This window comes from Coturnix japonica, chromosome 19, assembly GCF_001577835.2.
Source record: "Coturnix japonica isolate 7356 chromosome 19, Coturnix japonica 2.1, whole genome shotgun sequence".
Lineage (NCBI taxonomy): Eukaryota > Metazoa > Chordata > Aves > Galliformes > Phasianidae > Coturnix > Coturnix japonica.
In genome coordinates, this window is record NC_029534.1 from 7,773,170 (window position 1) to 7,798,841 (window position 25,672).

At 37.3% G+C, this 25,672-nt stretch overlaps 2 protein-coding genes across 3 annotated transcripts in view; one reads left to right on the forward strand and one right to left on the reverse strand.

The window, feature by feature from the left end:
* NF1 (neurofibromin 1) overlaps positions 1-25,672 on the reverse strand; it is an 83,530-nt gene that overhangs the window by 33,875 nt on the left and 23,983 nt on the right. Inside the window, exons 17-36 of one of the 2 annotated variants that reach the window (XM_015881110.2) lie at positions 24,707-24,850; positions 24,041-24,287; positions 23,678-23,751; positions 23,449-23,532; positions 22,395-22,835; positions 21,781-21,920; positions 21,090-21,212; positions 20,632-20,715; positions 19,923-20,039; positions 19,088-19,269; positions 18,763-18,974; positions 18,034-18,195; positions 16,987-17,090; positions 16,020-16,155; positions 12,519-12,581; positions 10,725-10,883; positions 10,065-10,162; positions 9,779-9,925; positions 9,484-9,630; positions 9,075-9,185 (exon numbers count right to left, since the gene is read on the reverse strand). In XM_015881110.2, coding sequence (XP_015736596.1) covers positions 9,075-9,185; positions 9,484-9,630; positions 9,779-9,925; positions 10,065-10,162; positions 10,725-10,883; positions 12,519-12,581; positions 16,020-16,155; positions 16,987-17,090; positions 18,034-18,195; positions 18,763-18,974; positions 19,088-19,269; positions 19,923-20,039; positions 20,632-20,715; positions 21,090-21,212; positions 21,781-21,920; positions 22,395-22,835; positions 23,449-23,532; positions 23,678-23,751; positions 24,041-24,287; positions 24,707-24,850 — 2,975 coding nt within the window. The remainder of the gene's footprint in view (positions 1-9,074; positions 9,186-9,483; positions 9,631-9,778; positions 9,926-10,064; positions 10,163-10,724; positions 10,884-12,518; positions 12,582-16,019; positions 16,156-16,986; positions 17,091-18,033; positions 18,196-18,762; positions 18,975-19,087; positions 19,270-19,922; positions 20,040-20,631; positions 20,716-21,089; positions 21,213-21,780; positions 21,921-22,394; positions 22,836-23,448; positions 23,533-23,677; positions 23,752-24,040; positions 24,288-24,706; positions 24,851-25,672) is intronic. The other variant, XM_015881111.2, reaches the window with a different exon arrangement.
* OMG (oligodendrocyte myelin glycoprotein) lies at positions 27-3,107 on the forward strand. Its single transcript, XM_015881104.1, has 2 exons — positions 27-657; positions 1,398-3,107. The coding sequence occupies exon 2, from the start codon at positions 1,404-1,406 to the stop codon at positions 2,715-2,717; it is 1,314 nt and encodes a 437-aa protein (XP_015736590.1). The 5' UTR covers positions 27-657; positions 1,398-1,403; the 3' UTR covers positions 2,718-3,107.

Here is a 25,672-nt window from a genome sequence, read left to right on the forward strand (position 1 = left end):
AATTTTGTATGTTACAAATGTATGCTTTACAAACTATGCATACCCTTGCCATATTGTCTGGAGAAAAGCAGATAAAGATTTTCTATAGAAAGCAGTGAAGTCCTGCAGCCTGTTTTATACCCAACAACACAGAGACAACCTGATCAAAGCACAAAACCAAGGATTTTTAAATTAGGAAAAGATATTCTGTCTGGGTAGCTTAAGTAAGTTCAAGATAGGAAACCTAAATTAACATTAACCTTTCTTACTGGAACAGAGACCAAGGGAAGGTAGAAAAGAGCACAACTTACAGGACTTTTTAAATGGGGACATTTAAATAGGTTCATACACTAAGAAAATTTAATACGTTACATTTTGATGCAGTATTATGGCTACAAATACATAAAGATGTTAACTGATTCAAATTAGAAAACCCAACTATTTTATTGAATATGTATGCTTTGCAATAAATTTGAGTCAGCACCAGCGACAGCTCTGCAGTCCTCCAATGTAGTGCAGATCAGGTGGTTGCAGAGCCCCAGCTAGCAGCAATACGATGCAGCTGAAGAGGCAAGCACAATCCACAGACAGCAACTGTAGCTACTCTCTAGAACAAGACGACCTCTAAGCTTAAATCTTTCACAGAAATAATGTGCTGATATTGCAGAAGACATTCCGGTAAGTTTGTGTTTTTTGTTTTTAATCACAAAACCTACTACAAAATTAGAGACAGAAATAAAAACGAAATTATTAGTTGATAAGAGATGCTTGCACCAGGAATTTGCTGCAGTGTCAGAGATTTCTTACTAACATGAATTCAGCTTTCAAACATGTGTTAGCAGCTTTGAGAATGTAACCGAAACAATAATAAGGAAAAGTACAACTGTGCATGTTACTATGAATGCAGAATTTGGGTTTCCAACTAAATTCCTAACAATTTACGATGTATTTTAAGCAATTCTACTTTAGCAAACAGCATGCATGTATGGGGGGGTTCTGCTACATTACTGCAGAGATTTGTAAAGCAAATCCAGTTGACAGCCATTTTTTCATCCTGTATAAAAGAACACATTATTCCAAACATAATATAGGCTTGAAATCACTAAAAACAAGAAGCAGACATTGTATAACGATTGGAAGAGACTTTCATTTTCGGAAGAAAGCCCTCATTTGAGCTTGAGGGGGAAAGGCAGATGAAAAAACAAGTCTCGTTCTGGCAGACAACATGACAGGCTCTGAAGGGATGCTTTGTAAAGTCTCTCTTGAACAAATACAAAAAGGACCGTGCCACAAAGGGGTTTATTGATATTTTTTACTTAATTTCTGCTGCAACCAATCACTGCAAAGACAGCCCTTACAAATAAATAAAATACATTTCATGGATTTAAAGGGTGTCATTTTGGTATATTTATTTTTAGGCAGCAATGGAACACCAGATACTGAAAACATCTACCTGCCTGCTGGTCCTTCTGTTTTTCATACCCACTGTTCTGGGTATCTGTCCTTCTAACTGTACATGCTCAGGAAACAACAGGAACGTGGACTGCTCAGGCAGAAATTTAACAGTATTGCCACAAGGACTTCAAGACAACATTACATATTTAAATCTGTCATTTAACCAGTTTGTAGATCTCGATCACCAGCTGACGAGATTCAGCAATTTGAGGACCCTTGATATTTCAAATAATTGGCTCAAGAATGTTCCTGCTCATCTGCCCAAGTCCTTATGGGAATTATATGCCATAAATAACAACATTAAAGTCCTTCAGAAACTTGACACAGCTTACCAGTGGAACCTTAAAGTGCTGGATGTTTCCAGGAATATGGTGGAAAGAGCTGTTTTGATCAACAACACACTGAGTAGTCTCAAGTTTCTCAACCTCAGCAGCAACAAACTTTGGACAGTTCCAACCAACATGCCCTACAACATAGAGACAGTGGATCTATCCAATAACTTCTTGTCTCAGATACTTCCAGGAACGCTGGTGAGATTACAACACCTCACAAGCCTCTACCTACACAACAACAAGTTCACATACATTCCCGACAAAGCTTTTGACCAGCTCTTTCAGCTGCAAGTAGTAACACTATACAACAATCCATGGTCCTGCAGCGATCAACAAAATATCTCCTATTTACTTAAATGGGTGCAGGGCACCACTGCCATGGTCCAAGGGGCTCCCTGCGCTGACCAGTCAATGCTGTGGGCCGATGTCACGCCAATCTCCACCACTGTGCCAGACGCCAGCTTCATAATTAAAGGAATGAAGGCAGCAGACACTACTGCCTCTCCGGCTGCAGCTGAATCAACCCAAATGACAAAAATGCATAAACAATTCAAAGCTAAGGAAGTTACTACCTTGGCTTCGTTAAGCCAGACAATACTGTTCACAAACACGGACCGGCCCCTGCTCCCCTACCCTGAAGAGCCAACAACCAGGAAGGTCAGCACGTATGAAGCAGCTGCCACACACACCATCTTCATTAAAGATTCAACCGATGTAAACTCAAGCCTGACTCATTCAACGGGATCTTCCACCACTCCTATGACTCTCGGTATTACCAGTGGAATGCCAACAAACTACTCCAGAATGCCTCAAAGCACAACTGCTACCTTAAGGAGAGAGGAAGCCACTACCAGCATTCTGAGTACTGATGTGCCCTCCAAAGCGAGCATCTGTGAGATATGTTTGTTTTATGCTGTAATGCTTAATGCAGTGGCACTGTTTATTGGCTAGGAGCTCATGCTCTTTGAGGTTATTCCTGTGATACATAGCGGAGGTGGGAGGGGGGGAACATCCAGGTCAAATAATGAATCAAAACAGGAGAAATCTGAAAGTCTGACTGATCTAAAGAAAATAACAGTTCCTAAAGAAGTGCAGACTAATGTCTCGATACTAAGCTGCTACTTATTTTAATATGTCTTAATTGAGTAAAACTAACTTATGATCTTGTTTTTTAAAATGTGCTTATTTTGTATTTAAATTTTCAATTTTACTTGCACAGAATAAACATCTGAATTTTAAGTACTGATTGTATTATTTTGTTGTTAAACAACTGGAAGAAACAGAAGTCCTGTATCATATCTGCATTGTCTTGCTTGATTTGCTAGTGAGCAGTTCTTGTAATATAGCAGCACAGATACTTTGTAAGTTATGATGCCATGCATAAGGAAGGGAAAATATAAAGAAATTAAACCTAGCTGTTTCACTAATCAGAAGTAATTCTTGAGAAAAACTGCTAGCATGTATATCTATGTTTGCTTCACATGTACTAGGATATTTCAAATACAAGGAACAACTGTTTTGAATTTAGGAATTAAATATGACAATGCCATGATGTCTATCTACTAAGAAGGGGTAAACTGGGAAGCTAACATGGTCCAGCTTCAGCATGAGAAGAGTGGTAGGGGCTGATCTCTCTTTTTGCTCTGTCTTGACTTAGAATTGCAGGCAAGTTATTCCTTGCTCTTCATAATATGAAATAAAAAAAGATAGAAGTAGAGGAAAATGCAACATGTTCAATGCCATGACACTCTCCAATAACACGGAGTTTAATCTACACACATTAACAAAATCGAGCAACTTAACTTACAATCAAAAACCTGAAATACTTGTTATTACATCAGAATTCGTTCAGAATGCTTCAAACTACAACTTCTTGATAACCAAAATAAAATATCAGCCAATTCCAAAAGCAAGTTATGCAACATGTATCAATGGAGCAGTTCACTTAAATCTCTCATTTAAACAAGTCTTGAATCTTGCGACTTAAAATTTAATTCAAGCCATGGCACTGAACATGCCCTAGCACGAACGCTATTCTCCTTGACATCCGCACCATCGGCGAGTAGAAGTAGATGCACGCATGGTTCTGACCCCTCCAGGAAAATTATGTGGCAAAGGTACTTGATATACTACTGATGAAGTTTTGCAAACAGCATGAAATGAAAACTGAAGAACAAGTTAATTGTAAGAGTATTATTCACTTAATATTGCAAATCTTTATTCAATATTTTCCATGCATTTCAGGCCATTTAATTTCCAGTTATTGTAGCATGAAGGTGCTACAAATCTAAAAAACCTCAATACCAAGACTGCAGTCCTCTACCTACTTCTTCTAGGTATTACTCAGGGCTGTAGATCATTTATATTCACTGGTATCAGAAAAATCACAACTTTCCAAATGTGAACAGTATTTCTATAATCAGAAATGTGTTTTAATTTCTAACAGTACTGTAAATGTCGCACAATGAATTTGTACAGTTATTTCATTGGCATTTAAGTAAAAATAAAGCTATGTTTGTATTGAAATGAACTAGTGACCATGTTTCTTTTCACTACTGTCTTGCAGACAGGTAACTGTACAGAATAGATGCTGTTTTATTATACAAATCTATTCCAAGCAGGCATTTGGCTCAATCTTTACGTCTTATGGAAAAAAACTATAGTATGATCAAACTGTACTATTTTGATACTCAAATTTCCCTAATACTGTTTATTAATAAGCTGTTGAAATAATGATAGTAGCCTACCTTTCTGCTTCTTACCATTTTGAACTTGCAACCCACTAAGACCTGTGTCTACTCATTAGAGAATGCACTCCTTCCTACATCTTAAAGAAAAAGGAAAACTATCTCCATGTTAAACAGCACAGAAAGCATCTTAAGACAAAAAGCCCACACCAGTGACATTTCCTAGGCATTTTAGGTATATAAGAACTAGTTATCCAAGTCAAAATTTAGAGAAGCTAGATCACAAGCAACATATGCAGCATCATACTAGAAAGCGGTAACAGGTAATCAGAAAGAGTTCCCCACTTGCACAACCCATATATTTTCCCCAGGCTAAATAATCTGATATAAACTGATGAATTCCAGTAAGCAGCATCGGTACAAAGAAAATGCCGCAGCCTGCCATCCTCTCTGGAATGGAATCATACTTGTCAAGTACTGTGACTGGCTCTAAAACAGCATCAACTTACTGATTATGTTCAGAATTAGGTATTTCCTAGGTTATTCACATGGTGTCATCCCACACAGTTTAGAGCAGCTTAGCGTGAAAGATAAGACAGAGATCACAAAATGAAATGCTGTGACTAAAACACCTTAAGTGAATTATATTATGTTGAAAGAATTACATGAAACATGACGTGTCTTTTGGCATCCTATGCTGAATGGCTCAGCAAAATCCTATTGGATGCAAAAAAGTTTACATGGAATTAACTTTTAAACACCCTGAGAATGTTCCAATTATAATTAGACTACTCAGTAAACAACAAACCTTTGGAAAATCCTGCTTTTCAGAAGTTATTCAGGGCAACAAGCAAGTCCTGTACTAAATGGCTTACTACCCAGGCTTTGAAGTATGAAGCAATCCGATACATGCCTGGAAGTGGAAATGGGGTTGTGCAATTTACTGAAGGCATACATTGACTGAGGGGGGGAAAAAAAGAAAAAAACACAGATGTGTATGGAAGTGAGACGGTACATCCCTTCAAACACTGGGGCCATGCTCCATATCCAAAACTTGCCATTGGTGGGTGGAAGCAATGAGGGCTTTTCAGTCAGACTGCCTTCACTTAGCAGATTAAATTTGGATTCCCTTGTATTTTTCTGGAATACAAATGAGTTGATAACAGAGCACAAGTGGGCAGGCAGTGTGGGAGGCAGGCACCTGTTGCTTGGCAACAGCACAGTCAGATTGAAATAAAATCAACACGCATGGATGTGAGCGCTGCAGAACAGCTTGCTGTGCTTCTAACAGGCAGGGCACTCAGTCCACAATAAATATAAATACCATAACCTATTCTCAGGAAATTCTTTGTTTCAAAACAACTATCTAATACTTCAATATAATGTTTAATAGTCTTTTAAAAAATGCTGCTGTCTTTATCTGTTGGTTCCTTTCCAAACACAATCCAGCACACCTTGTTGCAGAAATATTTGCTTTCAAAAGGTTAAAATCGCTGCGCAGGCAGCTGCAGTGTGAAGCAGCTCTGAGGTTTGTGTTCCCGTGCTTCCTATTAATTACTCTGAGAGCAGCTTTAAAACTTAATGGCAGTACTTCAGGATCAATATAGACTGATGTATTGAACACTGTAGTAACAGAGCAAGGATTAAAGACGGAAGGAGCGCTGGCTTTGGAAGTCTGGTTGTTACCCAGGAAACAAAACACTGAGAAAAAAATACAGAAGAGATGAAATTTCACAGCACAAGAGGATATAAACTGATCCAGATATGTCAGAGAAATGACTCAACAATGACCTAGCAACAAGACTTTAAGCTAAAAAAGAAAAACTTGCCTGCTGCAAACCCTCAGATGTACTGGCAGCTCAGACCTGCACAGCCTTTCTACATTTCACACCTCAAAACCTGAAAACTGGCTCAGAACCACAACTCAGCTCAGAACCCCAAAGAAACATCACTCAGCCATGTCCCTGTTTGCAGCATCAGCACAGAAAAGAGGACCCAAACCTGCTAGGTTTGAACAGCACCCTTGTGGGGAGAAACCACAGACCTGCATAGTGGCCACAGAGGAAAAGTAATAAAAAGGGTTGTAAAGGCAATAAACAGTAACTGACATGACAAACAGGTGCCATCCAGCCTCATTATCCACATACTGGCTCTATTCTAGCCCACTACCAATTTGCCCAAACCTGGACAGATTTCTTCCAAATACCTGTATACAGTGCCCACACACCAAGCCAGCACCTCATCTAAGGAGCATCAGACATCAAAATCACAATCAGCATTTAATGACACTAAAGGTCACAAGTTTTCTCAGACAAAGCAAGCAGAAGCTGAATAAATTCCAACTACAGATACCAAGTATTCAGTCTCCTTCACATATCAGTTTGTGCCCACTATGCACCTCACTTAAAGAAAGGTAGAAGAAGTCTCATTTCAACAGGCTTACACCAAAAATAACCTTGCCAGAATACAACAGCAATTGTAAATATATTTCAACAGAAATTATAATTATTCAAATATAAAGGAGGTATATTTTTATTTTTGTTGTCATACAGTCAACAAAACTTCTGTAAGATATGGAGAAAGGCAGAGAGAATGAGTTCCAACTCATCTTCCTCAACAAAAGGATTGAATATCTTGAAAGCCTTAAGTGTCCCTGACAGTATACATCCTGATTGTTTCCATCCTAACGAGATTATTTTTCCTCATGATGGATACACACATCAGTCTCAGAGAAACAGTTTCCAAAATGCCTCTAGTGGAACTGAAGAAAGGAGCAATAAAAGCAGGTAGGAGTGGAGTCATGAAACCACCCAGCTGACCCTTCTAACTTGCCACAGAAGAACGACAACTTTTCAAGCTTATTCAATTACACCAGTGAACAAACATAACCGAGTTTCCAAAAATCCATTTTTATTCCTGTATTTTCAATGTCAGTTTTGTGGTTTTTTTTCTATTGAGAGCAACACAACTAGTTTAAAAGGGGTGTGAACACAACACATCCTCTGGTCTTTAAAATTCCACTGACATTCAAGTGCATGAAGTTAGTTGCGTTGTCTAAAACACCTTTGGTAACCACGTGCAGATTTAGTTGCAGCAGCCTCTAGGGAAAAGAAAGAACTTACAAACAAATGGAATACCACAAGCTAGGTGAGCTAGTTTCAGTCTCACTTTACTGCCAAATCTGCCTCCCAGCTGAACCTCTAGGGCATCATTCACGTTTTCTCCACTGTCCAACATAAATGCAGTACTCATACGTAAAGTTTGATTTCCCCAAATAAAGGAAAATGAAAGCCTTGCTTACATACATACTTTCTTACATACTTTCGAATTCAGAACTATAAATTGTTGGAAAACAGTTCAGAAAGAAGTGGGAAAGAAAACAAAATTTATGTAGTGAGAGCAGCAGCCACAGCCACCAGCTCGGGCATCACAAAAGCTGTTCCCAGCATCACCTCAACAAGCATGTGCACCATTAGGGTGCACACACCAACACAGCGCAGCAAGCAAGCACCCCACTGCCAGCACACAAACACCCCATCAGCAGCAGATGCACCAAGAGGCGACAAAGCAACCACAAACAGCGTGTTGGGAATGGTGCTGGGCAGCTATATTGGCATGGCTCTGTACCCACCAGCAAAAATCACACTGCAATAGCAGAAGCACATCCATGAGCCCTAATGGCACCAAAAAGCAAGGCAACAACCCAACCACAGCAGCATTAACAAGACCTGACAGCATGAGTGAGTACCATGTGAAAGGCCCAGCAGCAGCACCGGGGTACAGCCACGGCACCACCAACACTGCCCAGAGGAAAAGGGCACAGGCACCAAGACCAGTGACAGCCCAGTTCCACAGCACCTCTCACCAAGCTGTGAGCACAATGACACTCCTTTTGTTAGCAAGTCTGTGCTCAGTACTTGAAGCCATTCTCAGTTTCTATGGATACTGCTTTGAACATGCTGTTTTCACTCCACAGATTTTAAAAGGTCGTTATTTAATAACTGAATTAAAATACCAAGTTTCATTGACAGTCTTACTGTAGTAGCACCTTTGTGGCCTTATTTCATTTGAATTAAACACAGATTTATAGAGAGAGAATTACTATTTGTTTGATCATAAACTGGCTAATATTAAGCTTGAAATATTCTTCCTAAATTCAGTATTGCAGCAAGCTACTTGTCATGAATAACTGAAGCAATGCTATGGCGCACTGTATACAAACCTTCTAAATATTTGTATTACTCTTTAAAATGGGATTAGGGGACTTTTTTGAGAAACCACATCTCATATTTTAACTTGTTAATCTTATACTTCATAATGTGAGGACGTTATAACCACTGATAAAAGGTTAACAGTAATGTGGTCTAAGGGTAAACAGTAATGTGGTGGTTTACTTCAAACAGTGAAAAAATAAATAAAATTCATTGTTACAGGTACCCACACAGCCCAGGGTGTAAAAACCATGACAGTTCTAATGTAGTTCTGATCACAGCTCAAAGCTATGGTCTCCAAAATTTGGCAGATAAGCTACGTTCAGAGTCCTGTTTGTGTCATTTATATATACTTCATAGTTTTGATTCTGCACGTTTCTTTTAGACAGGGTAGGTGAAAGATTCCTTACCGCCGAGCAATGTAGTAGAAAACAGGATTGCCAGCTTTAGATGTCCCAGCCTGGTAGAAAATATTTAATGTTTTCAATGCTTTGAACTCTTCTTTTTCATGTACCTGATGCCTAAGAAGTAGAAAAGGACATCAACTTTTCACAACCACCTTAACAAAAAATAAACAAGCAAAACCCAAACCCTCTATTTGCATCTTTAAGCACAAGTATTACGTTCATAAAATCTCGAACCTTTGTTAAATCACAAAAGCTACTGAGGTTTCTCATTTATTAAAATCTACTCATAACCACAGCAGGTGTGTGTGAAGCCAACTTTTTGAACTCTCCTTCAGAATGAAAGCTGCAGGCTTAATAACTACTTATATTACTCAACATGCTGAAGACTAAAAACCCACAATAATCTCATTACCTGGTCATAAATTCTTCAAATTTCGAACTGGTGAGATTTAAACTGGACCAATGTGTATCAGCCACAGGTTTGTGTTCAGGTGGACCCAGATAGGCAAGAAGAGTAGCCATTTTGTCAAAAGGTCGTCTTCCTACAGCTTTGTGGTCCCTAAAAACAGCACATTTCTTAAAAGACAGGTCTTTCTTTACTCAATCCATGACATTCTTCTCAATATTAACAACAAAAACATCTGATTCCAAATTCCAAACGTTCATTCCCAATGAATGGTTCCTTTCATAGCATTCCTAAGTCTTACCTATTACTGGAAAGGTACTGGCCAATTTTCTCCTGATTGTTCCACAACAATCGGTGCAAAGCAAGAACATTGCCATCACTGATGAAAGACAGGCTGTGATTGACAGTGTCACTCGCTGGGCAATCAGACGCAATATCAAGGAAAAACCTGGAGATGAAAACCAGTGATGCCATAAACATATTCAGGAAATCTGTCACGTAGGTACAAATTAAAAGGCCAAAAGAACAGATCTCTGCTTACAGTTTACACAATAAAGATCCTTTGCAGAAGTTTCCAAAGGGCCTACCTTCGAGCTGCATCAAAATTGCTTTTTACAAAGTCATTAAAAGGCCTCATATGTTCTTCTTTTGTAAACAGGACGTGGTTGGCAATACTCTGAAGTATCTGAATGACAATAAAAGGAAAGGCACAAAAACGCTTAATGTTGAAACTGCTATGATAACCAGCATAACTTCACTGCCATAAATAAGTTGTTATGAAACCCCAAAACAAGAAAAAACCACACAAAACAACTAATTTGAAGTATGTTCTTTTACATCATTTTAAACATTAAGATACGACCTCACTTAGACAGGCGTAATGGCAATAATATATGCTTATTTGAAGAAAATCACCATTTCTCAACATTAAAAACATACACAGGTCACAGAAGTACAGAACCATTAAACTTACAATCTTGAGAATAAAGTCAGGGGAAAAAAAGTCACTTCTTTAGAACTTACATGAACTTAATCAATATCAGCATATTCTCTACTCCAGAAATAATGCTGTTTTCAAACAAGGTTATGATGTATAAAAGCAGCAAGGCAGCTGCAGTTCAAATAAACATAATCTTTGCTATACAAAACTAAGTTTAACTAAACCTTCCTCACATCACTCCACTGGAGAAGAGAATTGTTTCAGGTAGAGTTTAAATACAGCCAAATAAAGATGCACGCTGATTCACCTTTGACATCAGTTTCAGTCCCCTCTCAATTCTGGGCGGAGGCTTTTTATCTAAAATCCCTGCCTCATACGGTGAGACGATCGCAGGATTGATGAAGCGCAGGAACATGGCACTTCCAACTGCCCCAATGCTGTTCTGAGGAAATCGCTGACTAACAACCTACAAAGTTGAGAATTACAAATAACACATTTGCATTAAAGGGAAAGCAACTGGAGAAAAGTCTCGTATGGCAATCCTGCAATATGTATTCTTCCCATAGCAGCCAAGCTCAACAAGTCTGAGTAGGATTCTCTTGCCTTGATAGGTCTTGCATTGCATGACAATCAAGAAAGAGAAGGAAAGGAGAGAAAGGGTGAGATGGCTGTGGAGGCACAGGCTGGATTTCCTTCAGCTTTCAAACAAACTTTCTCACTGGGGTCAATTTCTGAACACAAAATTCAAAGTTACTGACTACTTAACTCCAGCTGGTGGACAAATGTCTTATGTTTGTATGCAGGCACGCAGTCTTCCAAGGAAACATGGATAATTCTTTTTAGATTCTCATGTCTTCTTATTTGCATACATATTTCACTTTTATTCTCAAGGTCCTCCCTCTCCATCAATGTGACATACGAAACAAAGTTTCAGGAATAATTTGAATTTGAGGGAAGGAGATGTTTCTAGAAATACTCTCCATCACCATCGTATCTCATCAGATTTGCCAAGGAAGGAAAGACAGGATGGTCCAGAGCTGAATTGGCAATGCCGTAAAAAAAATTCAATATCTGTATGTGTATTTTGTAAAACTGACAGTTAATAATAATATTAAATCTGATTCTATGCTTCTACCTAACAAAATCAGCAGTTTCATATGCAAAGGTAAATTGTTTACAGAAAACACAAATACTCCACAGCTTTCCATACTTTAAACCAAAACTAGTGCAATCTCAAATCATGCTTCTTTAAACACATAAAACCATCAGCACATACATAGCATATCAAGAATCACTATGGTTCAGTAGCAACTTCATTCATAGTTATCTTGTGAAACAATTACTGATATTATGTTCTCGTAAAATGTTAGTTTGCAGAGAGATCTGGTATTTCCACATGTTACTGTGCTGCTCAGCTACTGCAAAATGTAACGGAGCATTTATTAGAAGCCTAAATTTTTGTTCTACCTCAGTTTTATTCATACATTATGTTTTGAAGTCACTGTTAAACAAAAGGCTAAGCCTTAGCTTTTAATGACACCACTTCATCACAGTATCCAGTAAGTTAGTTGCGATGGGAAATCTGCTTGTCTTCTCTAAGTAAATAAATACAAATGCTAAATTTTATTGCTTACTCACAAGGCAAACAAAAGAAAATATCTGAAATAAGTCCTGGGAGCCTTTTATTCTCCAGCAACTCATCAGTTAACTGTTCTTCTGGCAGGATGCAAGCTGAAGTCGTTACCTACCAAAGCATTACAACTAAACAGACTCAGATTTTCCCCCAAACCAAAGAAAACATTTTCCTTCTCCTTCTTTTCTTTTTTAATTTGAAGATGGCAGAGGTAGAGGAATCAGAATATTACACACTAAGAAGTAATGTTAAAATGTGTTTTTGTTTACTCTGATAGGCACACAGAGAATATTTTAAATATAACTTAATTCCAGTGTTAATTGAAATGAAAGCTATTTTGTGCCAGAATTAGTAGAATGATTTCACAGTGAGTTCAAACAGACTGAAGTGAAGATGTTTTGAACAAACAGCAAAAGATTTCTGTTGTGGGTTGAAAGAAATGGCTAGTAAAAAGGTCTCCAAACTTACTGATTTTTTGTTTTCCTTTTTTTCTTTTACGGTAGCTTTATTCAGTAGAGAGTGGCAAGTTGCCTACAGAACAGAGATGAGCACAAACAAGTCACAGCACCAACTACATACAGCAACAAAAAATCAATGTTGACTTGTACGTAAATTGCACAGTAAAATGTAACAAACATAACCAACAGAAAATGAAATATATAAACTAAAGACTGATGATGGAGGTTTTATTCCACTTTGTTTTAAATTAAATCTTGTTTACAAAGCACTAAATATAAAACAAACAGAAGTTGCGTTTCAATCATTTCTACTATTTCTGGCTAGATTAAAAGTCAAGCCACATCAAGGTGTTCATGATACACAAAACTGGGCATTAAATTGTATATTCAGTTTTCAGATGCAATTCACCATTCCCAAATGATTTTAATAGTACGAACTGCAAAGTGTTATACCTTTGAAATGCACATTAACTTTGAAAATAAATTTGGAGTTTAAAATCATCCCAATGTTTCTCTGTGTGTCCTTCAATTTGGTTAATCTGTGACTCATCACAGTTATTATGACTTCGATAACAGTTACAGTAAAAACACTTCTGTGAAAAACGGAGGAAAACAAAACCAACAGGTCTACATCGAAGATATTCATTTTGATTGTGTTAATTTCAAGGCAAAGGGACCCACCACAAAGCATAGCATTCTCTCATGTTTTATGTCAGGATCTGAGCAAAGCTGTAGCATATCAGCCTTATACTACACTCTCCCAAAGAGGAACATTTTGCTCTTGGAGCAAAACCTATCTTCCATATAGGCTGCAACAGTAAACTAGCATCACCAGATGACTGGAGCTCTCTCAATAGAAAAGCTCAGAACATTCAGTGGTTTGAGAGCAAGCACACACCAAGAGTTCATATAATCTTTAGAGTATCAGAGAAGAAAAGATCTGGAAGAGAATTCCTATAGCTTAAAATGTGACAGAGTAAAAACAAATGAGTGAAACTATCAACTGAAGAGTTCTAATTTATTCAAGATCTTTTAATATTTAACCAACGGTGCCTTTACCAAACTTTCAACCTTGTGTAACTTCCAGAAAGATACAGGTAACTTCAGAAACAGGCTTATCCATCTCTATTCATCTTGCTACTTCATTCAAAGGAGCTAAAGTTTCCATCTTTCTTTATTAAGAAAAATCATGTGTGTTTGTGTGTTTAATTCCGTATCTTTCTATGTTTCTATCAGTCTGCACCATTTCTTTGTACAAGGGACTATAATCCAGTTCATTCTTGACCACAAAATGTTCCAGAACATATAACACCTGAAAACAAGCAAGTGTGAAGGTGATGTAATTACTGCAGAACCAGCAGTTAGCTGTATGCATCCAGGTGAAAATGCTTATGAGAAACCTGCTGGTAAAAGAAGCACCAGCCGGTGCAGCCTGCAATATCCAATCAAATACAGAACCTCTGTTCCTATAACACTGCCACAGTAACTAAAATTAGCTACAGACCTCGTATGGAAAAAGAATACCTATTTGATTGATCGGAGAAGACCAGTAGTCATCTGGCTTCAGAAACAAATTATCATTTCTACTGAAATAATGCAAATACAGCATTCACTTACAAAACCAAGTAGTACCTACTGTGTAGAATTTTTTTCTGACTTTTCATAAACAGTTCAATCTTTTTTTCTCCTCTGTGTCTGCTTCCACTTCCCACAACTATCTCCCACATACAACTAAGGCTGGTAACTCCTTTCCACGTCCTCCTTCCAAACAAGGCTCTGAAAATCTGTTTTCCTTGTTTCACTTTAGACCTGCTCCTCCAGAACACCCCAGGGCTCACAGCTCACAAACTGCTGTGCACAGCTTTTCTGTGATAGAATTCTTCCCCAAGACTGGAGACTAAATTCCCTACAGGTCCCACAGGCAGCAGGAGCATTCTACAGGTTTTCTGTCTGTGCATTACTTATAAAAGGAGCCAGAAACATGCAAAAGACCAATCCCAGTTTGGTAATTTTCCTTTGCAAAGCTGATATGACAGCACAAAATAATTTTATCCACAAGTCACAAACTCAATCTTTGTAATTTGCATCATGAAGAGAACTCCATCAATTTATTTATCTTTGTCTCTTCCAGGTTCTCTTCCTCCTGTTTACTTGCTTTATTTGTCAATACTGTGTATGTGAAGAACATCTGGTCACCCATTTAAGCAAAGCACAGCAGCTCTTTGCACACAACATACTCCAGGCGCCTGGCAGGCAACCCTACAGTAACTCCAGGAGAACGTATTGCTCAAAGCAGTTGGAAGGTATTTTACTTCGTAGACCAAAATGTACTCGCCATCATTCTACATCTCAAGTATAAAAATTTCCCCACTGCCTAATCATCCTCAAAGTACAGAGCATCTGCAGCATTCCAGTTGCAAGGTTAATGTTATTTACTGAATACTATGCAAGTGGACATCCTTCCCAGTAAAAGTTAATAGCTTTGCTTACAGCTGTCCACAGCAAACTAGAGACTCCTGCTTTCAGAACTTGAGACATGATAAATTTTGCATACTGTAATGCCCTGATTTCACCTGTAAAAGAGCTTATTTAAGGAAGTGCACACATAACAACAACAACTCTCTACCAAATACAGCCAAAACAATTTAGATATTTATTCCCTTCCACTACAATCAGCTTCAAGTCGTGCTTTCTAGAATTCAGAACTTCAGCTGGTTTTGTCTCACTGAAAACAGCTTTGTTGCTTTTTGTTGTTGCTTTTAATATTTATTTGTTTACAAGTATTTCATTATCTTTTTAGCCTCATCTTCTACCAAAGATGCAAAGTGTGAGGTTGTGTCCACCTGTAAGTAACACTTGCAGAGCAGTGATCCAGATAAGATATTTCATAGACAGTTTTGGAAAAATTTACTGCATGGGTGAAATACCCCTAAAGAATTTGCCACTGTTTTATGCAGAGAACTTAAGATTAATAACGGCACAAGAAGCTATTATATTCATGAAGCTGATGTTGATCAAGGATAAGAAGTTAATTTATTAACTTTAAATGAGACCAATTAAATCAGAAATAAAAAGTGAACAAGTACAATGCTTTTATATTCAAAATGTAGTTTTGCATTCTGTCCAAGAAGCAGTGATTTTTTTTTTGTTCTCTATTTGCTGCCTTCCCCACAGAGGGTGCTATATGACAAACTGATAGAAGTGAATATAACCATTACCTCCATAGTTAATCGTTAGTCTCCCACTGAGTTGCTAAAGCACTGAGATTATTAGGTCTGAATTCTTAGCTGTGATACAATTCCTTAAAAAAAGAAAATATTTTAGTCACCTCCTTACAGCCAATTCAATTCCTAAAGCACCATATCATCTCCAAGCTCAGATCCCTGCTATTCACCAAACTTCTGATAGAAGCCTTTCAGTAACATCCGATGTGCACCCAGACCAAGCTGTCAGAATTGAAAAAAAAACAAAAACCCCGAAGTTCAGGGGCAGACAACCATTGCAGGCATACCTGGTACAAACAATGGCACACACTGCGAAGTTGTGGTGGGAATTCCGAAGAAGAATTAATGATTGCATGGAAAAATTTGTCTGTCATTTGCAAGAGGCTCCGCTGGTTCTCTTCAAGGCTTTCTGTGGGCTCCAGTCTGAAACAGATCCATAAATGTAAGACTGGAAATCAAACAAATCACTGTACTTGTACTTTCAGCAGTTATCTTATTCTACAAGGTAAACAGAACATTTATAGGAACATTTACAATCTTTCATACATTTGCCACCAATACTTTAATTTGCACAAATAGAAGGTCATTTAAAACTCAGTAATAAACAGACAGCTAAGTTGGACTCTCTCTTCCATACAGAGACAAGCATTCATCATTTCCAGAGGTCTGTGCTATCCGTCTGATGGTTTCTCTGGAAGTAGTTTCTGAGATAAGAGACAGACATTTGAGAGCTTAACTATTAAAAAGTTGGCCTACCTTTTGGTAAGCTTTTTAAAAGAAGAATGCTGAGAGTTTCCTAAGAAGTAAAGTCAGAACAACCGGCAACAGTTACAAAATCCAAGTCTTGAAGTGACATGAGAAATTAAAACAAAATACTGTACACAACATACATGCATTCCATCTTGTTTCTGTAACCAATTCAGTGACCCAAACCAGATGCCTTCTGGTACTGCAAGAAAATGCCAAATTATGCCTACATAAAAGTATGAAGTAGTATGAAGTAGCAAGTAGATGAGGTTTGTAAGGGCTCCAAGCCCTCAGGGCTTAGAGGACACGCAGAACTCATGTCACTGTACCGGACAGCTCTGTAAACTCTCCCTGGGTGTAAGAAATGTAGATACAATGGATGTGCCTAGTGGAACGAGGAGCAGAAAGTGTGAAAGCATGAGAAAAATATCTGCAACAAGAAAATAATGATGACTGGGAGACAAGTATATAAATAGATACATTTGTTCCCCCCTTTGAATCTCAAACCTTGTAGGATCCACCTCAAAGCTAACATGCTGCCATTCAGAGGATGTGATCACCGTTCTTAATAAAGGTTCCAAAAGCTTCTGCAAATAAGTAGCACCATATACCTGTTGAGAAAAGAAAACCAGCAGATATGGCCAGATTAAGACAGCAATCCACGTGAACACTACAAAATTGTGTAAAATACAACAACCTGAAAACACTTAATTTGTTTTGGTTTAAGACAGACTCCTAAAAAGCAGCTGTGATCAACTTCTGCAAGTATTTTAATTACTTGGAGAAGACTATAGGTCACTTCAATAACCATAATAAGCAGATGAGAGTCCTTCTTAGTGCACAGTGACTCAACACCCCATCTCTGCACAGTATGTCACGTTTTATACTGAAATTAAAGCACAGAAGAGCTTGGAATTCATCTCACCACCTTTAAATTGCTCATTAAGTAAAAGGTGATCATATAACTCTGGTGCACGTAAGTTTTAAGAGATTTACTATGACTGAAGATTATGTAGGTCAGGACTTCAAAATAACTAAACTCTGTACAAGTATTTAGCAGTTTTTACCAAGTTAGATCTTCTAAATTTCTAGTAACATTTGTCTTCAAACCTACAAATCTTGCATGTTTTTGTTACACAACCAGTCAGGTTTCTCCAAAATACAGAGCACACAGACCAAGAGAAATGGAACATTTATTACTTCAGAAACTTTTAAAGGGACTAAATGCAAATTGAAGCCCAACAAGTTGAGTCAGGCAGTCTTGGTATAAGTTCCGTTCCAGAAGGATTGGCATTTTTTACCTACAGAATTATTTTTATCTACAAAAATTAGTTCATCAAGTATTAAACGCAAAACTCCCTAAATTTTCAAGAGACGTCAGTGAGATCTACGACAAACTTGAACTGAATTTCAAAGGCCACTTTGTACTATTTTCATATAATGCATTTTCTCAAATGCTTAACATCACAGATGGTTAGCTTTGTATTTTTATATTACTAAACCATTCCTGTTGCTGGCCTGATTTGTAGCAGAAAGAAAGGTTAGATAACATACCTTAAAACAGAAAGTCATTATTTTACTAGCTAAGCTGTTTCCTCGGAAGAGTGTCTGCATGGAATCTGCTAGTTCAACTTCCTTTGAAAACATATTCCAAAGTAGCTGATAGAGCAAGTGCCGGGAATCAAAGAGTGTGACCAGAACACGAGCTAGCTCATCCTGAAAGGAATCAAGGCAACGTTCATCTGAGCAGCGAGTTAAAGCTTGTACTAATGATTTAAAGTTGCTATTTGCATGTAAATATCCAATTAAAGCACACACAACCTTTTCTTTTCCCTTTGCTACTGTCTGAAACTCTTTCACTGTAACTCCTCCTGCAAATTCAGAATGTCCAGATAAATAAGCAGTTATTCTGCTGTATAACCAAGACCAACTTATCTTGCTAAAATCTCAAATAGTTGAACAAATAGTTTCATTTTTCTGCATTACAGCACACAATCTGCAATAAATAATGTCAATCAAAACAAATGCATTATAATAATTGCATATAAAATTACTCAGACATTAACTAAAATTTAATAAAAGTATAATTTAATAAAACTCTAGTTTGTAATTAAGATCTGTTAAAACCGAATACATTTCTTGAGAATATACTGAGAAATACAAAAGGTAGGTCTAATCTCAATTTGGTGTGCTACCGTTACACTTGGAAAATATTTGCACTAATTATTTCAAGTCTTACTATTTTCAAAAAACACAGGAAATTAAATGCACAAATCAACTTACCCACTGAGAACAAGGCACCACGTTTGCTAAAGCCATAGCAATAGGAAGCTCCCCCTGGTCACCCATCATCGTAACAAGCTCCACCAGCCTCTCAAACCGATCTGCCAGCACCGTTTCTGCTAATGTATCAAATTCGGTTCCCTGCTGTAAAATTTTGGTGAGGACTTCCATAAACGTAGCTCTTGTCTGGAGGTCTTTATGATAGCCCAGGCCTGATTTAAAAAAAAAAGAAAAACAAAGAACACATCCAATAAGGCTACTAAAAAAAAACCCATAAAAATAAATGGAATACATAATTACACACAGCTTTCTCCTATTTCTTTACCTATTGAATGCATAAGACCACTGTCCACATTTGCGTTGAGTAAATTTGACATAGCAAGAACAGTGCAGTGCCGCAGCGATGCCAGTCTTCGGGACATCCCACGTTTCCTGCCACCAGTTTGTGCACTTTCATCTTCAACTTCACTACAGTCATTTAGAAGGTTCATAAACAGCGTGAAGTATCTAAAGGAAGAGATAACAACTTTGATCATTGAAAGATTATACAAAGGCAAGGCTAGGAAGATTTGCACACAAGAACAAATAAACTGTAAGCCTTCCATAAAAAATCCCATGCATGCCCCAAATAATCTTTTCTGTAGTACTGGCTAATATGTATATAGGGTATATATATCTATATATACATATAGGGTACTATGGTTAGGCTGCGGTTAGACTTGATGATCTTCAAGGTCTTTTCCAACCTGGGTAATTCTATGATTCTATTATTCTAAATTGTCTAAGAATATATTGAAACAACAGGAAGGCAATGCCATAGAAATGTGAATACAAAGTTCTGCAGATCTAGAAAATGAATTTCACAGATGTACCTTCACAGTTAAATATAACTTCAAACCCAGTTAATCCCTCCCGTGAATTAAAGCTACATCTATATTAAGGGCAAACAAAACCAAATCTAACAATTATTTCTAAGCAAACATGTTTCCATAAACACAAGAGATAGAGCTGGGTGAAACAGCGGATGTATGAGGACACTATTAGGACAATAAAATTAATTCAGCTAGAAGAATAAAAACATAGTTTTTAGGAAAAGAAACATATGGTGCATCTACTCAGAGCCACAGTATAGTAAAAAATAGTTAAAAGCCACTATTTACTTAAGAAATAACTGAGATTTGGCTTCCATCAACTCAACACCATCTCCTTCTTCAGGCTGTAATGGAAGCCCAGCAAGAAGAGAGACCACTGCTTCCATACTTGCTTGGTCCAAATCTCTGGAAACAAAAAAAGAGTTGTGAATCATTTTAGATTTCAGCAGGATTCTTCTCTGCTCCCACTTGAAGATTTCCCTTCATGCACCAAGTCTCTTTCACTTACACACCTAATTGCAGCTGAAAAGTCTGCCAGAATAAGGCCTGCATTCTGTCCAGCAGGAAAACGGCAATCACATAATGCAGTACAGGTTCAAGGAACACATTATTAAAGGACAAAAACTGAAAAGCAAGTATGTCACTAAAAACATTTAACACTGTAGTTTTTGATGACTTTATAATGCATCATAGGACAACATAACTTTATAAAATAAAAAAAAAAAAATCCTAATACTAAATCAGAAATTGTATTAAGGAGAATTCAATAGGAATTGGAACACTTTGAAGGAACCCTCGGGAGCCATGTCAGGTAAAACTATGCATTAAATACAGCCCTGTTGCCGCTCATCAAAAACTTAAGTTTCAGTTTTGGCATTTTCCTTAAAATTACGACTACTAAAGAAATTCCACACAGTGCAGCTGATCCGTGGATATCAAATGACACCAAGAACACCATCAGCCATTTCAGAAACAGCATAACAGCATTCCCCCATACCTTGTCAAGCACTTCACATCTTCATCTGTTGCTTGATTAGATGTTCCCATAACCCAGTCTGTCAAATATTCCACCATTTTGTTCCTGTGAAATATATACATATACACACAAAATTGTTAGCTTTTGGTTTTTAAATAACCATCCATTCCCTCAAGCACACTCACTACCATTTACCTCATCTCATTTATTACAAACTCATATCTGAATCATCAACACACTGAATTTTACTGGACCCCATACAGGTTTCTTTTCTTTTTTTTAAACATCCATTTAACGTCCCCAAAGTCAAAACAAAATTCTAACGTAGCACCAGATTCTAAATTATTAGCTCTGAAAACAAGAACTGTTATGAAAAAGTGTTGGTATTTTTAAACAAACAAACACGTAGCAGAACAAAATTATACTTGCATATGTTACACTGCCCTAAATACTTTATACTGCTTGAATTTTTTACTTACCTAAATTTCATTTCTTGGCAAAACGAAAGGTCATCTCTCCGCTCCATCATTACTTCCACCAACTGACAGAGTTTAGTTTTTATTTGAATCGCGTGTACCAAATTCCCCAGTACACGCACATACCTGAACATAAACAGCAAAAAGATGAAATAAATACTTCATGGTTCACAAAAAATGGCCCATGCATCTGATACATCTTTTCAGCTCTGTCTCACACCCTACAGGCCAGCTGATGTAACAGACCTGCATAATGGATTAGCAATTGTTTGGGCCAATATTTTTATCAAGCAAGGAAACCAACCTTTATATATCAGCTGAAGATGGGTACCAAATTTCTTCCAGTGAAAATAAATTCCCTATCAATATAAAACTGAGCAGAAACCTGCCCATCAGCTGACTGCTAACCAATAATACAACTGCATATGAAGGAATGAAGGAATATTTCCAGGAAAGGAGGTGAGCTATGGAATGGTTGGTTCTGATAAACAACAACAACAAAAAGTCACCTTCCATCAGTTCATTTTATGCTATGGTATGAACAGTCTCCATGTCTAATGAACCCATTAGGTCTATTAGAAGGGGACCATAATAAACTTCCTTGATGGATGCAAGCAAAGGTAAAAACTAAAAGAGTCTAATTTTCCTCCTTAAACATATTACTTCGTATAGAAAAGTCAAGAAGGTTTCTTACCTAACCAGATTTAGCATCATTGTCTCAATACTGGCTTGTCCAAGATGCTCTGAGCTCCCTTCTGTATGATTGTCAAGCAAGTTCTTCATTATAGCAATGGTTTGTTCTACAAATTGTGTGTTGGTCTCAGTTAATAAAACCTACAAGAAGAAAATTTCTGGTCTTAATTATGGTCAGAAAAAAGAAAGGGGAGGAGAGGCTGTTTATCAGATATATCGCAGTATTTCAAAATCTAACAGACGAGCATTTTTCAATTATCACTTGAACAAAAGAATGTTACTATATGTCATTATTAAAATAGATTAACACTAACCAAGCTTAGAGATTCTGACAACATTCTCACAGGTTCTGTTGTCTGAGAGTTTACTGAGAATTCAAAGATATTTTTAATTACTTCAGGCTTAATATAACTTGGAACCAAATATAAAAATTACAAGATGCATGTTCTCAAACAATCACAATGTCAGCAGATTTTTTGTACAAAACACAACAGATGCCTCATTTTAACTACCAATAATAAGTACTAACCAAGCACTAACCAATAATAACTACTAACAATAAGACCGATGCTTTTTAATAAGATACAAATGTAAAGGAATATATCAACACTTTACCTGTCCTTGAGAATCAAAAAACTTGCTGATGGTATTCTTCAATTTGTTAAATAGCATTGGATAAAGTGCTGGACTCAACTCCAAACCCACCAGATCTTTAATATTAGTCCGTATTTGTAGTCCCACTTTCTCATGGTTACAGACCATCAGAGTCAATAATCGATCTATGAATTTGCTAACAGGAGTCTCTGCATTTCCCTCAGTGGATACCATAGATATCATGGAGCCCTTACGCTCATTGACTGGGCCCATGGGTGGACTATAGGTTGCTAATCCTGCATTGCTACGATGCTGTAGGCACACTCCTCCAAGAGCACAGAGGAATCCTGTCATGTTGATCCATTCCTGAAGAGAATCTGTGTCAGACAAGTCTATGGAGCCTCCCCCACTAACGTGTGACATTCGTCTCTTAACAATTGTCTTATGAAGACTTTCAGTAACCTGAAAAGGAACAACTCAAGATGAAATCTCTTCAATTAAACAAAAATAACAAAGAGAGATCAGAATTTAAAAGTATTCCATAACAAATCCTGCCACTTAAAATTCCAGTCTCAACAACTTTCTAATATTTGCCTTTTGCAGTTTCTTTTGGTCGTAAAAGAAATTTATCTGGGAGAACTATTTTTTGAGAAGTTGAAAAAGCAAGGCTAAAAACAGCCCAGAGAGGGCTGTCTACATGACTCCCTGCTGAATACCAGGCTAAAGCATATTTAAGTCATAATTGCCAGCAGCTTTTTTTGTTCCTTAATAAAAATAATAAAAGAAAAGAAAATCAACCTTTCAGTGGAAAGGATTGCACTATTTCTCTCTAGGAGTACTTCAGAGTATTTTAGTTCAGAATTTCAGACTCCATCCACCACACAGCAATTTAAGTAAAATTATTTCTTTCTCATATCAATGAGCACAGAGGACTGATTTCTGGAGTACTGTCATGGATCTTATATCCTCTTACAGAACTAGCTGCCTAAATTTAAGTTAAATTCCTTAAAATACATAAATTTAAATATTTACTTTGAATTTCTAAGTGTTGAACCTATGGAAAAATCATAGTCACCTGCCCATCTTCCATTTTGGTCTTTGGATAGTTAAGGATTAGTTTTGTAGCTTGTTCCCATTTTGCATGTGTATCCTCCCAAGCCTAAAATAAGACATATCAAGATTTAACTTCAAAACTACTTGAAACAACGGTCTTTGCTGTGTTCAAAAAATCCAAACCAACTAACAGTAACGAGAAAAACCAACAAAACCAACAGATACGTATACAAGTTTATAAGCAAGTTTACCTCTGTGTTCCCTGCGGTTGGATGTTCAATGCGTCTTAATAAAGCCATCACTCTTTTCTGAAGAGCTGCTCTCCCTACAAAGAACAGAATTTTTATCAAACAGGTTTTTGAAAAGCTACCTACATCAAACATGAGATCTTAAAAAGTAATTTTTAAATTAGCAAGAACATAACTCCTTAAAAAGCATTTCAAAAAAGGTTCTCACTGTTATACCTTCAAATCATCAGACATCCAAACTTCCACTTCGTTCCATCTATTTCAGTAAAAGGAGTTACACTCACATCAAGAATCTTGTAAAGAACTTCAATCCCGACAGTTCTACTACCCAAGGGGACAGATATTCTCCAGACTCATCATTCCTACCTGTTGACATCATGTTGCTAACAGATGCAAACTCCATGAAAGTGTTGTAGTTTGGCAAAAAATTATGAACTGAAACTTCATCTACTCCACATCTGATATCTGCTTCCTCACAGAGGTGACGGAAACAGGACATTGCAACAAGGACAGCCTCAATATCCGGACTCCACAAAAACATGTATAAGGCGACTTCCAATTTTGTTTGGGCCTGGCGACAAATAGGCGTTCCACTGCATCCTGCTGCACTTTCCTTGGGAAACAAAATGCCAAATTTGGTAACATTGCCTGGGAATATGTCAGTTTTCCTAAAATTTAGCTTTATCCAAGATCCTTTTCAAATTTATTCCAGAAGAATAAACAATTCTAACCAAGATCAGAACTCTACTGTATATGACACTGCATAAACCAAGTGGCAAAAAACTACTTTCACAAAGACAATCACATACTTACGGAAGTCCCATGAAAATAGTGCGCTAAAAAAAACAATTTTTTTTTGCTCATAGAAGATATTAAAAAAAATCACGTTCACTTTTTCCTGCAGCTAAACAGTAGACCAGAAAACCCTGCCTGTCAAATGGCATACCTTACTGAAATGTTTGATACCTTTTGCAGTACATTACAACTGTTTGCAATACATTAAAATTGAGATTTCAGGTTTATGTTACTCACCATGGATGAATTCCCTTTTCCTTTCCTGAGGGTGGCTCCAGGAGCACAGCGCAGCATCTCTTCATGGTCAAGAGACATCTGACTAGTTCCACCTCCAGAAACATCATAAAGGAAGAGAAAGTGACAGGAAGTTCTGTCTGATTGCTATGAAGAAAGGAAAGAAAAATAATTAACCACCTCATCTTTTGAAACAGTATCGTTCAGGACATGGCTCTACATTATGAAGGGGAAAAGCTCCCCAGAATTTAAAGTGTATCTTTCACATTGGTGCTCTAAGACAACTTTATAAGTATACCCATGTAAACAGTATCTTAGAATTATACTTTCCCTTAAGAACACAAGGTATTTTGAGAAGCATCTTCAAAATGTATCACCTTGAATTAAGCACATCATACCTTTTACTCCCTTCCTTGGGCCTCCTGAAACCCCAATAGGTTTCTTGGTTTTACTCCACAGAACACATACCAACATGATTACAGCTGCAGTGTAATTAAGTCTAAAGAAGCCAAGTTCAGCAGCACTGTAAATTTTCTATACACTTTATGTTTTAACATAAAAAGTAGAAACTGAGAACTTTCTCTTATCCTGATATTAATAATCATCCTCTAAGCATTATGAAGAGATTTTTAACAACTAAGTACTTCTCCACTGATAGCAGAATTAGAATATTAAGCACACTCTGTGTCTCACAGACAGCTGATTCCTACTTCAAGGCAAAACATTAAAGTCTTCCTGAATTCACAAAAAGCCAGAATGCCTATATTTCTGTGAGATCAGATTGTACAAATGTACATTAAGTTGGAGATAAAGGAAAAAGTCTACCACTCAGCATTCAAAACAAACTCAAAGTCTCCATCAATAACACAGCTACCTAAGTTGAAAAGAGAAGGAAGTTAATTTAAAGATAAAAATGCTCTCGGTACAATGGACTTTTAAAGCATGTCATGTATCACACATAACATCTAC

Coding starts and splice junctions, on each gene's coding strand:
- OMG (XM_015881104.1), top strand. CDS start 1,404: ATGGAACACCAGATACTGAAAACATCTACCTGCCTGCTGGTCCTTCTG.